The following is a 19,613-nucleotide window of genomic DNA, read 5'->3' on the forward strand; positions in this document are numbered from 1 at the left end:
ATTATATGAATACATCCAGCACAGATAATATATTGGGGGTTTCCATCTACATTCCTTTGGCAGTGGCGAGGCCAGCCAAAATGACACTTCTGCTTAATTGAAAGCTGTAAACTAAAGCTGTCATTTAGAAAAATAATCTGTGGTGAGACTGGAACTTATTTGTGATAGAGTATCGCATACTCATTAACAAACCTTTATGTTATGTTTATGTTTGAGCAGTGCATAAGCATGTGTAAGTCATACTTTGCACGTACTCACTGTTAGGGCTTTTCCACCAAGAGCACGGAGCTTTTTTTTCAGAGCTGGGGTTGGTGCCAGTGCTACTTCAGAGCTCCTCCTGTTTTGCTGAAGAACCGGTTTGGTTTTCCACCGCAGCAGCGGCAAGTTGGAGCCACGTCCTTGCGTCACCACAATACGTCAGTACGTCACTGATTACGTAACAGTTTGCCCATGAGCACTTGCGCCATAATGAAGCCCATGTTTTGACTGTTGACATCGTATGAATACCATCTTATCCTATGTAAAGATTCTGCTGAACAAATGTAACCATCTTCATTGGAGTCACAGGAATCTGCGACATTTGTGAACACTGGTAATTATCAAAGACGTTTTATTGCTTAACAATGACCGTGTTAGCATTTGCTAAGCTACTTAGCTTCAACTACGCCTGCATAAGTACAGCAGATAAAGACAATAAGTTGATTTTGATATTGTAGCGACCCTGCAGGACTTTGGGGGGGATTGATGGGAAGTTGTGGGGGAAGGAGTTGCCCTAGTTAGTCAGGATAGGCCAGTTTTGTTTGGAGCGGAGGGATCAGGGTAGTGTGGGGTGAAGAAGGCGGAGGGAGACGAAAAAGAGGAGAGAGTCGGGGAGGAAGAAAAAGCGAGACGCCACGACGAGTTGCCAGCCGAGTTAGCTCTCCGTTTTTGTTATTTTCGGCACTCCTCCAACCCAGTATTAGCCTGTTTTTGAGGGTAATAAAACCCGGTTCACCCGGTTAAACGGCAGCCACTCTGTGTCCTCGTCATTCGGCTAGTTAGCCCCGTAGTGTCGGGCCGCAAACGCTACACTGGTGTCAGAAGTGGGATTGCCAAGCCTCCATTCCCCTCACATACGCGGGCTACAACAGCGAGCTACTAGCCTACTGCAGGACCGAGATGGCCGAACGGATCGGAAAGTCCGACCACTTCAACCCATACACCCCGCCAGACACACCTACGGGAGTACCAGCTGATACCAGCCAAGCGGTAAGGAGAAAAGAAAAGAAGCTTAACTCACCGATGGCCACATTGCTGACTGAAGTCCCCGATGTGATGAAAAAAAATCCTTTTCAATTTACGGCGACACACCGGCAGCGCGCAGATGAGACAGAGGTGGACGGTCTGTCGGCGCGCACGTCCTGCCCCAGCCACAGTGACGATGACGTCACCGCTGTGTCTCAAGGTAAAGTGGTGGGCCAACAAAGCACTATCCCAGAGTTGCAAAAACACATTACAGCCAAAATAGAAGATGACTTTTTGCACAGAATGAGTATTGCAATGGAGCGTGCTTTTGAACGTGTCCTGAATAGCTCTAAATGTAACACAGCATCCATTATGGGGGAAACACAAGACTCTGTTTTTAAACTGGATGAAAATGAGAGCCAAACTGATGATAATGACACCAACAGCACCCCAGTTAACAATGCTAATGTTCCAGTGGCTGTAACCCCTGTTAGCTCCATGGCTGCTGTCCACTGTCAGAGTGACCTGGTCCCCGCTCTTACTACTGCCCTCACTACAGCCCTGGCTGCTCTTCAGAAACAAGCCCCAGAACCCGTTTCCCGGAGCGGCAGCATTAAAGTGGGACGCTATGATGGCCTCACCTCTTGGGAAACCTACTGTGCCCAGTTTGAGTTGCTAGCCACGGCCAACGGCTGGTCCCCGGGGGAAAAGGCTGTTCAATTGATCTCCGCGTTAGAGGGGGAGGCAAGAAGAGTACTCATGGACATCACCGCTGCCGACCTGGAAAATCCACAAGCTATATCCATGGCCCTGCAGAGACGGTTTGGGAGCACCACCCCTGCAGTCGTTATGCGGCAGAGGTTCAACGAGCGCATGCGGGAACCTGGAGAAAAATTAGGTGTGTTTGCGGCGGAGCTGCGCTACCTTGCACAAAGGGGATTTCCTGACTTTGATGAAACCACGCGGTTGGTGTTAACTAAAGAAGCTTTCATCCGTGGTCTCTTACCCCCGCCATTACGCCAGCAAGTCCGACTCTCCGACCCACAGACTTTGGAGGCAGCACTGGAGAAAGCGCTGGCAGTTGAGGACATACTCACGGAAGGCTTGGACTACCAACCAAGACAGGTATCCATGCCGCCTAGTGGCCATAGCCTTCAGTCTCCTGGACCTGTCACTATCCAGGCAGGCTCAGAACGTAAAACGATGTCTCCGGCCGACCGACAGAGCCAAGTTTGCTGGAGATGCCATGGGAGAGGCCACGCATGGCGTGTTTGCCCGGTGCCTGATTCTGCCCTGCAAATGCCGGAACAGGGAAACTCCAGAGGCTCGGTGTAGAGGGGGGAGACCCGAGCCGCCCTTCGCTCCCCACAGAAAACGAGACACAACCTGCTGTGAAAGCGCTCCGCCCACCTGTCAACCATGCTCTCCTCAATCTGAACGCAGCTTCCACTAACTGCTGTAGGGTAGCTCTGTTAGTTAATGGCCAATGGACCAAAGGGCTACTGGATACAGGCTCCACTGTGTCGCTCCTTCACCCTGACCTAATGCCGACAGGTATCAGAACTCAGTTCGCTGATATTCCACTCACCACAGTCACCGGAGAGAAGGCTCCCATGCTCGGAAGAAGCACTGTTCACATCGAAATAGGGCCCTACTCGGCCTGTCAACCAGTTTGGGTCGCCAAAATAAAAGAGGACTGCTTACTCGGAATGGATTTTCTGTGTGCGGCAGGGGTGACATTAGACCTCGGGGCACGTACTGCGACATTCAAAGACGGGGCTTCTGTTTCATTCCTGGACAATAACCACACATTGAAAATGGACATGAAGTTGTGTGAGAACCATAGTGGGGAGAAAGACCCGCCTTCTGTCCCGGGCCCACCACAATGGGAGGCCCCGTTTGCGGATGTCCCCCTCCCACCGATGGATGACCACCTCGTAACCCCAGAACCAGATGCACATGTTCAGACACATCTCCCTGCGGCCACAGAGACTGTGTGTGTGGCCTCCATTCCTGAAGCAGAGTCAGCAGCCAGTAAAGCGGTCCAAGACATCTGGGAGAGGAACCAGGAGGGCTTGAACCCTGAGCAGCAAGGTAGGCTATGGAACCTCCTGTTTGATTATCGACACAGTTTTGCCACTGGCCCAAGTGATGTTGGTCAAACGCATTTGGTTCAACACTTTATCAAAACAGGGGATGCACAGCCTATCCGCCAGAGACCAAGAAGACTACCCAAAGCCCGGCAAGCTGCGGCTGATCAGATGATACAAGAGATGAGGGACGCTGGCATAATCGAGCCATCGGAGAGCCCATGGGTGTCACCAGTCGTAATGGTCCCTAAGAAAGATGGTGGCTCTAGGTTCTGCGTCGACTACCGACCGCTGAATGACAGGACTGTGAAGGACTCCTATCCACTGCCACGGATAGATGAGTCCCTTGATTATGTGGCCGGTTCAGCATGGTTCTCCTCATTGGACCTCCAGAGTGGGTACTGGCAGGTGGCCATGGCCCCAGAGGACAAACCCAAGACCGCCTTCACCACGGGACGTGGCTTATGGCAGTTCACCACCATGCCATTCGGACTATGTAATGCCCCGGCCACATTTGAGAGGCTAATGGAAAAGGTCCTTTTGGGGATGCCGCCTGAACGCTGCCTCGTCTACCTCGATGATCTCCTTGTCCACGGACCATCTTTTGACTCAGCATTTGAGGCCCTGGGGGAGGTACTAGAGCGGATTAACCGGGCCGGACTTAAACTTCACCCGGGGAAGTGCAAGTTTATGCGGCAGGAGATCTCCTTCTTGGGTCACAGAGTCAGCGGAGCGGGGATCATGACAGAACCAGACAAGGTAGCTGCTGTCAGGGATTGGCCAACCCCCACGGACGTTCACCAGCTGAGATCATTTTTAGGGCTCGCCTCCTATTACCGGCGTTTCGTGGAAGGGTTCTCTACTATAGGTGCCCCCATGTTTGACTTACTGCGGAAAGACAGACCTTACGTGTGGGGACCCCAACAGGATGCTGCCTTCCGAGAGCTGAAGCAGGCCTTGTGTAAGGACCCAGTGCTGGTCGCACCAAACGCAGCATTGCCGTTCATCCTAGATACAGACGCTAGCAACACAGGTCTTGGGGCTGTACTCTCGCAGCTGACCCCTGGTGGCGAACGGGTGGTTGCCTACCACAGCCGTACCCTGGATAAGTCAGAAAAGAACTACTGTGTCACCCGCAGAGAACTATTAGCAGTGATCGACGCAGTGAACCACTTCAAGCACATCCTCTGCGGCCTTCCGTTCACCATCCGCACGGATCACGCCGCTTTGAAATGGCTCATGTCTTTTAAAGAACCGGAAGGGCAAGTTGCCAGGTGGATTGAACAACTTCAGGCTTTTCAGTTCACCATACAACACAGAGCCGGAGAGAGTCATACAAATGCGGACAGCCTCTCCCGCCGACCGTGTGCACCAGGATGTCAACACTGCAACAGGGCGGAGGAGCGGGAAGCAACTAACCGACCGACTGGAGATGTGATCTGCCGGGCCCTGTTACCTGAAGATGTAAGGGGTTGGGGTGAGCTGCAGGCCGCAGATCCTGACCTCAAAATGGTCATAGAGTGGCTGGAGGCAGACAACCGGCCACCCTGGGACGATGTTGTGGCTCAGTCAGCTACTGTCAGAGGCCTGTGGTCCCAGTGGCCTGGGTTGGAGCTGCAGGGAGGAGTCCTGAAGAGATGCTGGCATGAGCCAGCCACCGGAGAGCCACGTTGGCAGGTGGTTGTGCCAAAGAACCACCGTGACAAAGTGTTGGAGGCACACCATGGGCTTCCTGGAGTGGGTCACTTTGGAGTGACAAAGACTTTGAGGCGGCTGAGACAAGCATTCTATTGGGGCAGGAGTCGGAGGGATGTTGAGGACTACTGCCGCCGCTGCGATTCCTGTACTGCCCGTAAGGGTCCCCAAGGTCAGTCACGTGCACCTTTACAGCAGCACCGGGTTGGGGCGCCTATGGACCGGGTGGCAGTCGACGTGTTGGGACCCCTTCCCCGTACCAGCCGAGGTAACCGGTTTGTTTTGGTCGCCATCGACTACTTTACAAAGTGGATGGAGGCGTACCCCATTCCGGACCAGGAGGCGACAACCGTGGCCGAAGCCTTGGTCCAAGGAATGTTCAGCCGCTTCGGGACCCCCTCGGTGCTCCACTCCGATCAGGGTCGGAATTTCGAATCGGAGGTATTCACCACTATGTGTAACCAGCTGGGCATCCGGAAGACAAGGACCACTCCCCTGCACCCACAAAGTGACGGGCTGGTGGAGCGTTTCATGCGGACCTTGGGCGCTCAGCTAGCCCTCACCACCGCTCCAGATCAGAGTGACTGGGACCTGCAGCTACCCCTCATTCTCATGGCCTGCCGCAGTGCGGTCCAAGAATCCACTGGCTGTACTCCTGCTTTGCTGATGTTGGGCAGGGAGCTTAGAACACCACCAGAGCTGGCCTATGGACGACCACCCGATGCACCAGATGCCATGGCTGGGCCAGAGTATGCCAGGCAGTTACAGGACCGCCTAGAGGCGGCCCACGGATTTGCCCGACGTCAGGCTGAACAGGCAGGGGTCCGTCAGAAAAGATGCTATGACCTGCGAGCCAAGGGGCAGGACTTCCAGGCTGGGGACCTCGCCTGGGTGTATGGACCCAAGAGAGTGAAAGGCCGCTGCCCCAAACTGGACAGCAACTGGGTTGGGCCCTGTTATGTGGTGGAGAGAGTTGGAGAAGTTGTGTATCGAGTCAAACTGGCTCCCAGAGGTCGCACGGTTGTGCTGCACAGGGATAGGATGGCACCATACCGGGGGAAGCAGCAACCCGCCTTTCCAGTGACAACCTCTAGGGCACGGGTGAGATCGTCACATCGCAATAGGGCCCCACCGAGGCGGCGTCAGGATGTGCCACCAGGAGAGGCTGTGACACCGCTTGGAGCCCTGGTGCCTAGGGACAATGCCACAACCATTGGGACCCTGCTGTTGGATGGTGGAATCAGAAGGTCGCAGAGGGAACGGCGCCCTCCGGGTCGCTTTCAAGACTTTCTTCTTCCTCGGGGACGAGGAATTAGAGGGGGGGGCTGTGTAGCGACCCTGCAGGACTTTGGGGGGGATTGATGGGAAGTTGTGGGGGAAGGAGTTGCCCTAGTTAGTCAGGATAGGCCAGTTTTGTTTGGAGCGGAGGGATCAGGGTAGTGTGGGGTGAAGAAGGCGGAGGGAGACGAAAAAGAGGAGAGAGTCGGGGAGGAAGAAAAAGCGAGACGCCACGACGAGTTGCCAGCCGAGTTAGCTCTCCGTTTTTGTTATTTTCGGCACTCCTCCAACCCAGTATTAGCCTGTTTTTGAGGGTAATAAAACCCGGTTCACCCGGTTAAACGGCAGCCACTCTGTGTCCTCGTCATTCGGCTAGTTAGCCCCGTAGTGTCGGGCCGCAAACGCTACAATATGTTTGTTTATCATTATAGATGCTCTTAATGCTGACAGTGCACGTCCGTAACCATGCTGTTGGTGGGACTCGATACAACCAGAATCAGCTCAAGTTTGTGTCAAACTAACGTGTCCTGATGTCATTTCATTCATATATTTGGACCAAGGACTTACTGTGTGTGACTGAAGAGATGCTTTATTAAAATGTTTGTGTCCTCATTATGTTGTTCAACTTATTAATGATCAATGACACCTTATTGACTCCAACATTTGTTTTATACATATTGCTGCTGTTTGATTTGTTTCAATACATTTTGAATTGAGGAAATCTTAATTGCATTATATTTAATTGTCCTACTTAATAGGTGAGTATTATATGAACTTTGCAATTCTATAAATGTATCAAAAATAAATAAATAAATACAAACCTAATAGTGTGTGCCACAGCAGGTTATGTTTCTATCTTAGTGCAAAAAAGTGGATGTAAAGAGTAAATAAATTAACTAAATAGAAATAAAATACATGTGTGTGCTTAGAAGTAGGCAACAAACAATAAACAAAGTCCTTGTAGAATACAAAATAAATAACTTTATTTACACAAAGTAAAAATAGATGTACAAATCAACTCACTATATATTAACATTTACTTAAAAAATGATTGTGGGTTTTCTATTAGAAAGGGCCAAAGCCTGATTCTATCTACTCCAGAATCAACACCAGTGCTGTGGAGTTCATCATGAGCTGGAGGTTATGGACCATGGACGTAGTCCTGGTCCTGCTGGTTCTGGTCCATGAACCGTGTCGCTGGCTGCTCCGTGGAAGAAAATCTGCATGAACATCTTCCTCCTTTTTTTCCTGCATAGAAGCATTAAAAATAATATTTGAATTTATTTATGGTCTCCACAATAAGAAAATACAAAAACAAACACTCAATTGTGTAATCCTTAAGCCAAAGTGTGTAGGTTGAAGCAAAGCTTATACAAACCTACCTCAAATTAAACAAGGCTCTCTAGATAATCACAAATTTTTTTTTAGCTTATATTACTATTTTAACTATATATTCTACACAAGTTTTATATATACAGTGTATACATTCACATCAAACATATATACATAAGTACATACACATGAATGTATATATGCCATGTACTTGGTGAAATTGTTACTCTTCTTTCTTATACTTACTAACAATATATGATTTAAAAAAACTTTTTAAACTGATTTATGTTTTATTTCATCCCTTACGCAGTTCCATAATTTAACCCCTGATATTGTTATACTCATCCTTTTGACTGTTGTTCTAAGCATTTTTCATCTTGAAAGGTAGTTCTCTTAAATTATTTTCCCCTTCTCTCTCTAAAAATCTTTTCTGCAAACCTTTTGGAAGTAAACCTTTACTTGTTTTATAAATCATTTGGACAGTTTTGAGTTGGATGAGATCTGGAGTTTTAAATCTGTTTTTTTTTAAACAATCATCCATGTGTGTTCTCTGTATCCAGCGTTATGTCTGAGTCTGATGGATCTTTTTTACATTATAAATAACGATTGGATGTTCGTCATGCATGTATTTCCCCGAACTTCAAGACAGTAACTCAAATATAGTAAAACAATTGTACAATAGAGTGTGCAATGCTTTTTGATTAAGAACGTGCCTGCTTTTGTCCAAGAATAGAAAACAATATTAGTTCATAATAGTTTCATTTGTTCATAAACAAATTATATTTTAGGATGGACCAACAGATAATATTGTACATGTTTGCATAGAATGAATGAATCTAACTGGATTTGTTCTGAGATGAAGACGAGCTGAGCTACAGATGAACCTCCAAATCCAACTCTGAAATGAGCAGAAACGTTACCAAATAGTTCAGTAATATTATTACATGACCATTATGTAACAATAAGGAAAGTTCTGAATACAGGTTAATGATATATTACTGCTGCTTTCAGGAATATTAAAGCATTGTTATCGTTTCTTAGCTAACCAGCGGCTAACTGGCTAGCCTGCACCACGTTAGACGTAACGTTCATAATATTGATGAGGGAATATTGTAGCAAGTTAATATTGGTAGTAGTTTAACAACAGGGCGAAATAAAACTTACCAAGATTAGTAACAGTTCTACAGGATGAGCTCCTCCGTGGCTGTAGTTCTGTTCGGTCCGTGGGGCTCCGTCCTCTTTCCCCCGAATCTCTTCAGACATGCACAGTACCAGGAAACAATGTTCTCCTCCTCTGACCACTGCTCTATCTTCTTGGACTTACTTTGGACTCACTTTGAAATGTTTTTTGTCGGATTTGCGCTAACGTGACCAGCCGCTCGCCAGCTTAAAAAAATGGCTGCTTTTCATTTTTGGAGGACCGTGAATAACCCCGCCTACCACCCGCCCACTTCAGAGCTGGCCTGTAGACTAGAAGCTATGTGGGGCCAGCGTAGCCCCGGTTTTTGGCTTCGAAAGCCGGTGCTATGTTGGTGTAAACAGAATGGCCCGGAGCCAAAACACGCGCTAGCTCCAAGTTAGCACCAGCTCCTGCCCGGTGGAAAAGCCTTATGTGTGTGTGTGTGTGTGTGTGTGTGTGTGTGTGTGTATTCTCTCCATCACTTAAAGTTTTTTTTAGAAGAAGATGAGCAATTAAATGACATTACATAACTCTACTTTTATTTCTTCTTCTTTAAGTACAAGGAGAGTGAACACGCCCCTCCCTGGACACAAAAACCATGAGCTGGCGATCCAGTTTCCAATTATCTGGTATCCATCTCAAAACCTCTATGGCTCCACAGACAACAGAAAGAATGAAGATCAAAGTCAGCATGGGATGATGTCACTGCAAACTTTCACTGTTATTTAATAAAGTGTATATTTCATGATTATATAAACATTTAGGGCTCTATTCTACCAAGTGGGTAAGTCAAAAAAGCCGCGCAGTTTTTGGTTGCGTGCTATTCTCCCCCTGTACTTAAGTCAGTCGCTGTGCGCCTTCATCCCAGTTACGCACTGTGGGTGGAGCAGCCCTGAAATGTGGGTGTTCCCATTCAAATTTGGCTTTACACGCATTCTCAGGTGTGCATAAAGTCCTTTTCCTCTTACGTTGTTCTAATCCAGGAACAAGTGCAGTGCCCCGATAAGGTGAAACATTATACTGTACTAGAAATATGGACTTATTTCTAGGGACGTCCCGATCAGGTTTTTTTGCCCCGAGTCAGAGTCCTTTGATTTTGAGAATTGGCCAATACCGAGTCCCGATCCGATACTTCTATAATACATTAAAAAGATAAAGAAGAGCAAAAAAACAGATATAGGATGTCCCTTATTTATTTTATTCACCTTATTTTAACATTCAACCCTAAACAGAGTACTTCTGTGACGTTGCTTAATCAAACAAGCAATACATTAAAAGAAACTTCATTTTAGACTTTAGTGCAAGATTACATAAGATTAAATAAAAATGTATAATATAAAAAGGAATTGTGCCTCATCTTAAAATACCCAACAGACATGTTAACAAATAAGAAAATATAAGTGCCACAGTGCTGTAAAGTAAGGCCAGTAATGAGCTTTTAGGAACTGCACTCTTAATGCTTACTCTCATTTAGTTTCACTGATTAAAATGTATGTTTTTCTTGATGAAAAGTATGACAACTTCATTTTGTTGGCATTGCAGATGCAGAGCATGTAAAGTCTTAGCTGCTTACAAAATAAAGTGTGAGAGGTCTGCAGATAGAGGTTGATTTAGAACAGGGGTTCTCAACTGGTCTCACCCTGGGACCCACCATTTACCACGGTCATTAAATTGTGACCCAGTCTTTTTAGAATTCAACCACAATTTAATTTTTTCTCAATTAGCTGTTGAAAACACACGTATATAATCTTTTTAAAAACGTAAATCTCTATATTTTCCTGTGTAACATGTTCAACAAACAAAGTCCAACATGAGAGATAAGTATTAATTTATTTTTGACCAGCTGTCCTTGACCCACCCAGTACAGGTCTGCAACCCACTTTTGGGTCCTGACCCACCAGTTGAGAATCACTGATGAAGAACACACCTGCACATCCTCCTGTAGGCGCTTGATATAATAAATGCTGCAGTAGAATTACTTAGTATTCTCATACACTAACATACACGCGTACAAGCAAATCACACAAACACTGACGCGAGCACGCACACACAAACATGCATGCACGCGCAAACAAATACTTGTGCGGAGCAGACAAACACGCCCTCAAGCATCAGACTAGTTACCAGAGAGGCTAACGATGTGTTTCATCTTTTCCAAACAGAACAAATGTTTATTCACAAGAGCACGTCTGATAACGTCGGTCTAACTCAACACTTCCGCTCTGCATTCAACTTGCTCTGCCGACCAAACAACAGACAGGGCTCCTCTTTTTGACACGTTCTTCTGTGTCATTATGTTCTACTAATTCTGCAGCTTCAGAGCTTTCTTATCCCCAACCTCTCGATCAGAAGACGACCCACTACCACCTGAGCCACGGTCGCCCCGGTTTACCTTTGCAGTGCAACATTGAAAAGGCTCCTGTCTGACGCGGCGCAGCATAGCATTCCGAACGTTGTGTAATCAATATACAGGTACGGTGTTATATTAAAAATGTATATCATAACAAAATATATAGTGGTATTTGGTATGAACCGGTATACCACCCGATCAAGTCTGAAACCATGCGATCGGGCCCAATTTCCGATTACGTGATTGGATGGGGACATCCTTATTTGAAACCACACCTTTGCTTCGCTGCTGCTGCGCAATTAATAAAAACTCTGACAGACACAGACTTCTGTCCACGTTGGTCACAGTGATTCAACTATTTTCATACAATGTCAAACGTAAAGTGACAATTTGATCCACTACAGAGTGAAACAAGCTGTCATATGCGGATGAGGATGGAGCAGAAACTGTTCGCACATATTGTAATGGGGCTCAGCTCAGGTTGCTTTAAACATTTTATATTTAGAACTGCGTATTATGTAAGCCAATATTCTGTTTCACTGCAAACATCCCTGTGTATTAAAGCAGGATGCTCTGTGGCTAGGTTAATTCCTCATATCTCCAGCGCATCTAACTCGTTCATGCTTTACAGCGATGCCGCTACAACTTCAGACCTCCCACTTTGGTCCGATGGGACCCACTGCTTAAGGGAGAAGCCTCCCGCTTTTAAGAGTCTTTCCTCTTCTCTGGTGGGCGAACTGGTCGTGGCCCCAGCTGCAACCCCAGGCCGACGGGTTAAAAATTGGTTTAACATGATGTATCCAGAAGAGGAAGGGGTGGTTCGTAACGTGGACGTAAGGGCCCGCTCGGCCATTCCTGCCCCCTCATCCCCAGGGCTCTTCGGAGGAACACCAACACGCCCACCACCACCGGCATGGAGAGATGTTCGGAGGCTGGTGGCCCTGATTCCTGCTGAAGGCCAACAGGAGGTGACTTAAGTCCTCGCCTGGGGAAACCCTGGGAGGCAACTGAGTGATCCAATGGAAAACCTGCACTCAGTAGGAGAAACGGTGGTGGGGCCTACCTCCTTGGTTAGCATGTTCCTGAGGTCTGCAGTGACCATGGGGAATTTTGTTGTCAACGCCTGCACAAGATGGATGTCAAGCTCGGACTCCCAGTGAGAGGGTTAAACAACTGTTGTTTGTTGTTGTGGCCTCCCTGGGTCTTTGATCGGTCGGCAAGTGGGAGGTGTTCGGCAAGATGTCCCAGCACAGGATGAATAGGCCGAAGGAGTTAATAATTATTCATATTAAATATTAATTCGAGTTCAAAACGAAACCAACTGATGTTGACAGTGATGTACCCCCCAACCTCAACAACAGCTCACCCCTAAATGCAGCAACCCCCCCACATGATGCCATTAACTCATAGCCCCCAGCTCATGACTTAAGACCCCAGATCAGTCTAGAGCGGGTACACCTTCCCATGTTTACTGGTAACATGAGAGATTTCTACTGCTGGAAGGCTGAATGGGAGAATCTGCAGCGATTGGGGAACACTCATCAATCGGAAGATGTGAAAAGGTTCCACCTCCTACGGAGCCTAGATGAAAGGGTAAAGAATAATCTTGTGCTGTCTAGATGTGGGTCTGCTAGCAAAGTGTTCAGGCTCCTGGACAACAAGTACAAAAACAAGCCGTAAATAGTACTGCTCATCTTAAAGGAAGTGCAAGACCTTCCCCCGGTCCGGGGGAAATCACCCGGGAAAGAGATTGAACTGATTCAGGCAGTGGAAAGGGCCCTGCATTACCTCCAAGTCCTAGACGAGGAAGATGCAGTGAAAAATCGAGTGCACTCGATTGAACGTAAACTCCCAGACTCTATGAAAGAAAAGTGGGATGTCCTCTGGGATGGCCCCCATCGTGGCCTCTTCAATGTGATAGACCTGGAGGTAAACAGGTCTAAAACCCACTTTGCGCGTTCATTGAGAACTGCTTTAAGGGTGTACAGGGAGATTGTCGTGGATCCGACAGAACCTAGCAAAGTCTAGGTGGAGGGATGAGAAAACCCTTGGAAGGCGGACCTTCTTCGAGCCGTCATCACACTGCATCCTATGTGCTTTGTGCTGCAGAGACCACGCAAGAAATGCTGCGCCTCTCCTCCTGCACTGTACCCTCCCTCCCTCTCCGCTGCACAAATGAAGCACAGCGCAGACCAGAGACAGCTCTGACCACCTGGTTGATGACCAGATTTGTGCAGTAAAACAGGGACAACAAATGTGAAGAAGACAACCTAATGTCTTTAAGTTCATTCAAGTGCTAACACTTTAATTTATATTTATTTTGTAGCCTACATAAATTAATGTATTCACTAAAAGAAACAAGTGTATGTGAATGTATCTGCAGAGAGAGAACATGCACCTGCTGCTTCATTGCACTGTCACTTCCAATTCAATGGCTTCAAATTTAATTTTGCGCTTTTGCCCATAATACTGTCCTCATTTTTCCAAGTTGAACACACACAAAAAAATGCTCATTTAAATAGAGCGGTCTCAACCACTTCTGCACAAGCAGGATATTAGTAGATACAGAGCAGCAGGTAAGGAAATAGTGCCTCCAAAATATTTAGCATGCAAGCGATTTTGCACCCTTTATTTGAGATCCTAGTAAATCTGCCCTCATGACAGTAAACCCACTAGCTGCTATTGTGAAACTTTTTACATAGATTACTCAATACTGGAACACTGTTGCTGGATGATGGAACTTACTGTTGCTGGATATGTTGCTGGGCGTAATGAGGTTGCATAAACTGGGATGGCTTGACAGTGAGCTTCATTTGGGCCATGTTTGATGAGGAACTAAAACCATTGGGTTGAAGTTGCTGAGGAATCGGTCGCTGGGGTATTAAATTATATCTATTAGTCTGACCAATGGTGTGTCCATTGTTCGGAGCATTTTCAGGCAGTGCTGGAAAAGGTTGAGTGGCTTCTGTCTTGTGTTCACAAGCATTCCCTTTGGAACCAGGTTTGCATACACAAAGCTGAGGCCTGAGGCACATTCCTCCATTCTGGCACTGAGGGATGCAGTTGGCTACAACAGAAACAGGAAAAGAAAGCAGAGATTTCATTAAGAGTGAGAAATGAGAAGAACATATCAATGCTCTAGGAGTAAAGAGATCAAAATGTTTATTATCTGACAAGTAAACATTTAAAAAATTACAACATTGTTTGTCGTAATTAACACATTGATTACAAAAAAAAAAATGTGGCCTTTGCATCACATAAGGGAAAAAAGTGCTCCAAGCATACAATGTTCAGAAAGATCACTCCCTGGTAGGTCAAATGTGATGTTACAACTGGTAATCTTTAAAGAATAGTGTCTTACCACAGCTTATTTTGAAAACAACACTGATACAATCATTACTACGTGTGTGCATAGTGATAAGCCACATTACAAAACATTATTGTCTGACCTGTTTCTACCTCAACCCTTAATTACATTTAGCCAAAGAGCATCTGTATCACTGAGAAACCTTCAAGATGTGAAGAAAAAAAAAAATAGCAAGAGACAATGAGAGAGACAGTACCAGTTCCCGCTCTAATAACAATACACGTAAGTAACAATTACATAATATTATAAATGGTAAAACAACCAAAATGATGTTTTGAATACATAACTGTATTTACGTGGCTTTTGGTTGCTTTTGGTTATTGCAACCAAAAGCCGCATAAAACACCGGCATAGTTGCTCTCAAGTGCTAGCGTAGAGTGAAGAGACCCATCCAATATGACTGCGACGTTCGATGTGTTCCAGCACGTCATGAGGCGTCTATGTATATTATGTTTGGGAGAAGTATCCAGCTGCAGCCCCGGAGTGGAAGCTGATTGGTCAGAAGGTCCAGTCAGCGACTATTAGAATACCAGAAACCCTATTCACTGTTCTGGCAACTTTGCAATACTTACCTTTCTTTTTTACTAACCCTAACCCCTAATCCTAACCTAACCTCTACCGCCTTCACTTCCTGGCTATACTTACCTTTCTTTTTTACTCACCCTAACCCCTAAACAATTATACACATAACTCTCGTTGGGAGACAACAATTGTGTTACAATCTTATATACACACATAGTACAAATGAAAAGTAAATCAAATTTAAAAACATTCAGCAAGACAAGTCACAGCAACAAATATTTGGTTAGATCATCAAATTATCAATAACTTTCAATGATTTTTTAAAATAATGATAGGGAAGCAAAATAGGCTTCAAGTTCAATTCTAAATACTGTTAGGGATGGACTTTTGTTTTTGTGCAAGTGGTATTTAGCCATAATTAGGATTACTAGTACAGTGGCCTTCGGAAGTATTCATGTGGGAGCATAAGGGGTATATTTGCGGGTGCAAAATGTGGGTGCAATTTTCCTGGTTTAATTCTATGGGACATGTGCATGACTTCATCACTTTTTTATTTTTTTGTATGGTGTATTTTTCTGTAACGTGTTTTTTGGAGTCATGTGTATTTGTGAATCTTTCTGTTGTTTTTTTGTGCATAAATGTTTGCTGTTTTTTTACTTTAATTTTTTTGTAATGTATGTTTTTTTGGAGTCATGTGTATTTTTGTATAATTATTGTTTTTTTTGCTATTGTAGTGTGAATCAGGAGTAATTTTGTGCATTTTTCTGTAAATATCTGTTTTTTTTAAGTCGAGTACAGTGCCCGTCGGAAGTCCATCCATCCACCCATTTTCTTCCGCTTTTATCCGGGGCCGGGTCGTGGAGGCAGAGATGTCCAGACCTCCCGATCCACGCACACCTCCTTCAGCTGTTCTGGGGGGACCCCGAGGCGACACCAGGCCAGCTCATAGACATAGTCCCTCCAGCGTGTCCTGGGCCTACCACGAGGCCTCTTCCCAATAGGACATGCCTGAAACATCTCCCGAGGGAGGCGACCAGGAGGCATCCGAAACAAATGCCCGAGCCACCTCAGCTGGCTCCTTTCAACGTGAAGGAGCAGCGGCTCTACTCCAAGCTCCTCCCGAGTGACTGAGCTTCTCACCCTATCCCGAAGGGTGCGCCCAGCCACTCTGCGAAGGAAACTCATTTCGGTCGCCTGTAGCCGCGATCTTGTCCTTTCGGTCATTACCAAAATCTCATGACCATAGGTGAGGATAGGATAGTAGATCAATCAGTAAATTGAGAGCTTTGCCCCCCGACTCAGCTCCCTCTTAACCACAACAGTCCGATACAGCGACCGCATCACTGCTGACACCGCACCGAGCCGTCTATCGATCTCACGCTCCATCCTACCCTCACTCGTGAACAAGACCCCGAGATACTTGAACTCCTCCACTTGAGGTAAGGACTCTCCACCGACCCAGAGAGGGGAAGCCACCTTTTTCCGGTGGAGAACCATGGCCTCAGATTTGGAGGTGCTGATCCTCATCCCGGCCGCTTCACACTCGGCTGCAAACCGCCCCAGTGCACGCTGAAGGTCCTGATTTGATGAAGCCAACAGAACAACATCATCTGCAAATAGCAGAGATGAAATCCTGAGGTTCCCAAATCGGACCCCCTCCGGTCCCTGGCTGCACCTAGAAATTCTGTCCATAAAAGTAATGAACAGAACCGCTGACAAAGGGCAGCCCTGGCGGAGACCAACATGCACTGGAAACAGGTCTGACTTACTGCCGGCAATGCGAACCAGGCTCCTGCTGCGGTCATACAGGGAACGGACAGCCCTTAGCAAAGGGCCCCGGACCCCATACTCCCGCAGCACCACCCACAGGGCACCACGAGGGACACGGTCGAACGCCTTCTCCAGAAGAAATAGATAGATGGTGCACTAGCGCCCCCTCACACCCTGAGGTCAAAAGTTGAATAGGTTTAATTTCGGGGCTGTCCAGAAGTGAAATAAAATTAAAATAAACATTTTGAAATGACCTAATTACTCCAAAATAACAGATACACACACTCAGGGTATTTGGAACCCGTTGACCGAGTTTCAGGTCGAACTCGCACCACATCGGGGAGATATTTGCTCCACACACACACACACACACGCACACGTTCCTTGCTTTTTAATTAGACTAGTACAGTGTCCGTTGGAAGTATGCATTCCCGTGGGAGCTTCAGTAGAGTTAATTATGGCCAAATGAGTATGTGTTTGAAGGTTGGATGTACAAAGAGGTGTACATACTCTGTACTCTGTAGTGTTATAAAGGGTTTATTTGCGGGTGCAAAATTAAACATTGCGTGCGATTTCCTTGGTTTAATTCTATGGGACATGTTTTTTTCTTTAACTCACTTTTATCTGTTATGTATGTTTTTTGGAGTCATTATGTGTATCTTTCTGTTGTGTTTTTGTATAATTAGTTTTTTGTTGCCATTGTAGTGTGATTCTGTTGTCATTTTTTGTATAAATATTTAATTTTGTGTATTTTTATGCAATTCTGTTGTAATTGTGTGTACTTTTTTGTATAAATATAGTTTAGTTTTTTGTTTTATTTTACACATTTAGTATATTTTTATTATAAATACTCTGTGTGTGTGTGTGTGTGTGTGTGTGTGTGTGTGTGTGTGTGTGTGTGTGTGTGTGTGTGTGTGTGTGTGTGTGTGTCGACATCCATCTCCTCCGTGCACCGGCATTGTATTTTTCTGTAATGTATATTTTTTGGAGTCATGTGTATTTTTGATTCTTTCAGTTGTCTTTTTGTGTTTTATTTTACTCATTTAGTATATTTTTATTATAAATAAATAAGTACCGTGTGTGTGTGGAGTATTTGAGACGCTGATAACTAAACTCCATAGCGACTGTAGCGCCAATCAGAAAAACAACAAAACTGCGCAAAACAGAACGTAAAACTCCAAACTACATGAGTGAGTAAGTAAATTAAAGTATTATCTACAATTCGGCTGTCTTTTTTTTTTTAAAACAAAAATCATTTTTGACCTTTGAACCGAGTGGTCAGAGTTTAGCTTCCATGCACGGCACCACACAGAATCTGCAGTTTTCCAGATGTATATTGAACAGGATGAGGTCAATACCGACTCTAGCGAAACAGTGCATTATTGAGCAACAGTTATATGGTTTAAACAATGGGAAATAGGGATGTAACGATTAATCGTATGGCAGTTAAAAATCGATGCATAGGTATCACGGTTGATATCGATTTTCTGAATATTGAATCGCAGTACTTTTTTTAACCAGCAGAGTGTACAAGTGTAGGCGGCGGGCGGAGTCTGCTAATACTTTCTTTCTGGCCGCCTTCTACTCTTAAATATGTTAATAAATGATTCATTACCCCTTTAGCACCGAAAGAATATCTGTAATATTACTTGAATATCTGTAAAAGTCACATTTTTCTATTAGCTCTGTCTGCTAGCATAGCTTCTCTTCTTCACTGCAAGATATCTGCATGCCAACCGACCACTGTGCTACCAGCGCCCTCTGCTGGTCCAAACAAATATGACGTAAATCAGTGCAATCACGGTTTTTTTTTTTTTTAAAGTCCAAATGTTAAGGCACAAAATACATTTTCAGTTGCACTAATAAAAAAAAAAAGAACTATTATACAGTTTTGCATTGTTTATTAGAGAACCAGAATTTAAATTAATAGGCTTCATTTTAATTTGTATTAATCCTTTATTTATTTCATTCAAGATTTATTTTTAGTTAAATTGCATTGTTTTGAATAGTTTATCAAGGAATTCTTTTGACAATGAAAAATAAAAGGAAAATAGTACAGCATTTTCTAGTTTTTTTCCCAAAAAAAAAATTTGTCTACAGTCCCATTTTGTAAAATAAATCGTGAGAGAATCGTATCGTGAACCCAGTATCGTGAATCGAATCGTATCGGGAGTTGAGTGAATCGTTCATCAATCAATCAATCAATCTTTTATTTGTATAGCACCAAATCATAACCAATGGTCTCTCAAGACACTTTACAGTAGAGCAGTCTTAAGGACGGACTCTTCATTTTATGGATACACACATATGCATATATACGTATATACACATACATATGTATCCCACACCCAACATGAATTCATCATGGCGGCAAGGAAAACCTTCTGTTAAGCAGCAGGGACCTTGTGTGGATCCCATTCCTATGATGAACAGCCATCCACGTTATGCTGTGTTGGGTGTGTGCAGAGGAAAGGGTGGAGACAGAGTTGTTGAGACTCTGTAACTCCACACTGAAGATCCCACGGACCTGCAAGACAAAAGCCAGAAGGAGTACAGGAGCAAAAACACAAGGGAAGAAGCAGACATAGAGGGAGTGTTCGAGAGAGGAATGGGACCCTCTCCGGTCCCTCTCTAACCTAAATGACCTCTCTCTTAACGCCCTCTCCAACCTCTCTCCAACCGAGCATGCCAGACCCCCCCACCGGCAGTCTATGCCTATTGTATCTTAACTATGAGCTATGAGCTGGTTCCTAACTAAAAGCTTTACCAAAGAGGAATGTTTTGAGCCTAACCTTAAAGGTAGAG

At 45.3% G+C, this 19,613-nt stretch overlaps 1 protein-coding gene and 2 long non-coding RNA genes across 3 annotated transcripts in view; 1 reads left to right on the top strand and 2 right to left on the bottom strand.

Moving 5' to 3' along the window:
• ltbp1 (latent transforming growth factor beta binding protein 1) overlaps nucleotides 1-19,613 on the bottom strand; it is a 224,468-nt gene that overhangs the window by 171,194 nt on the left and 33,661 nt on the right. The window contains 1 exon segment of the mRNA XM_028469012.1: nucleotides 13,895-14,216. Coding sequence (XP_028324813.1) covers nucleotides 13,895-14,216 — 322 coding nt within the window.
• LOC114476322 (uncharacterized) lies at nucleotides 477-6,899 on the top strand. The gene is made up of 2 exons (XR_003675564.1): nucleotides 477-592; nucleotides 6,719-6,899. It is a non-coding gene; the product is annotated as an uncharacterized LOC114476322 (long non-coding RNA).
• Nucleotides 7,249-10,099, bottom strand: LOC114476321 (uncharacterized). The gene is made up of 2 exons (XR_003675563.1): nucleotides 8,784-10,099; nucleotides 7,249-7,535 (listed from the first exon to the last, which is right to left on the bottom strand). It is a non-coding gene; the product is annotated as an uncharacterized LOC114476321 (long non-coding RNA).

Source organism: Gouania willdenowi, chromosome 15 (genome assembly GCF_900634775.1).
Source record: "Gouania willdenowi chromosome 15, fGouWil2.1, whole genome shotgun sequence".
NCBI classification, from domain to species: Eukaryota; Metazoa; Chordata; class Actinopteri; order Blenniiformes; family Gobiesocidae; genus Gouania; species Gouania willdenowi.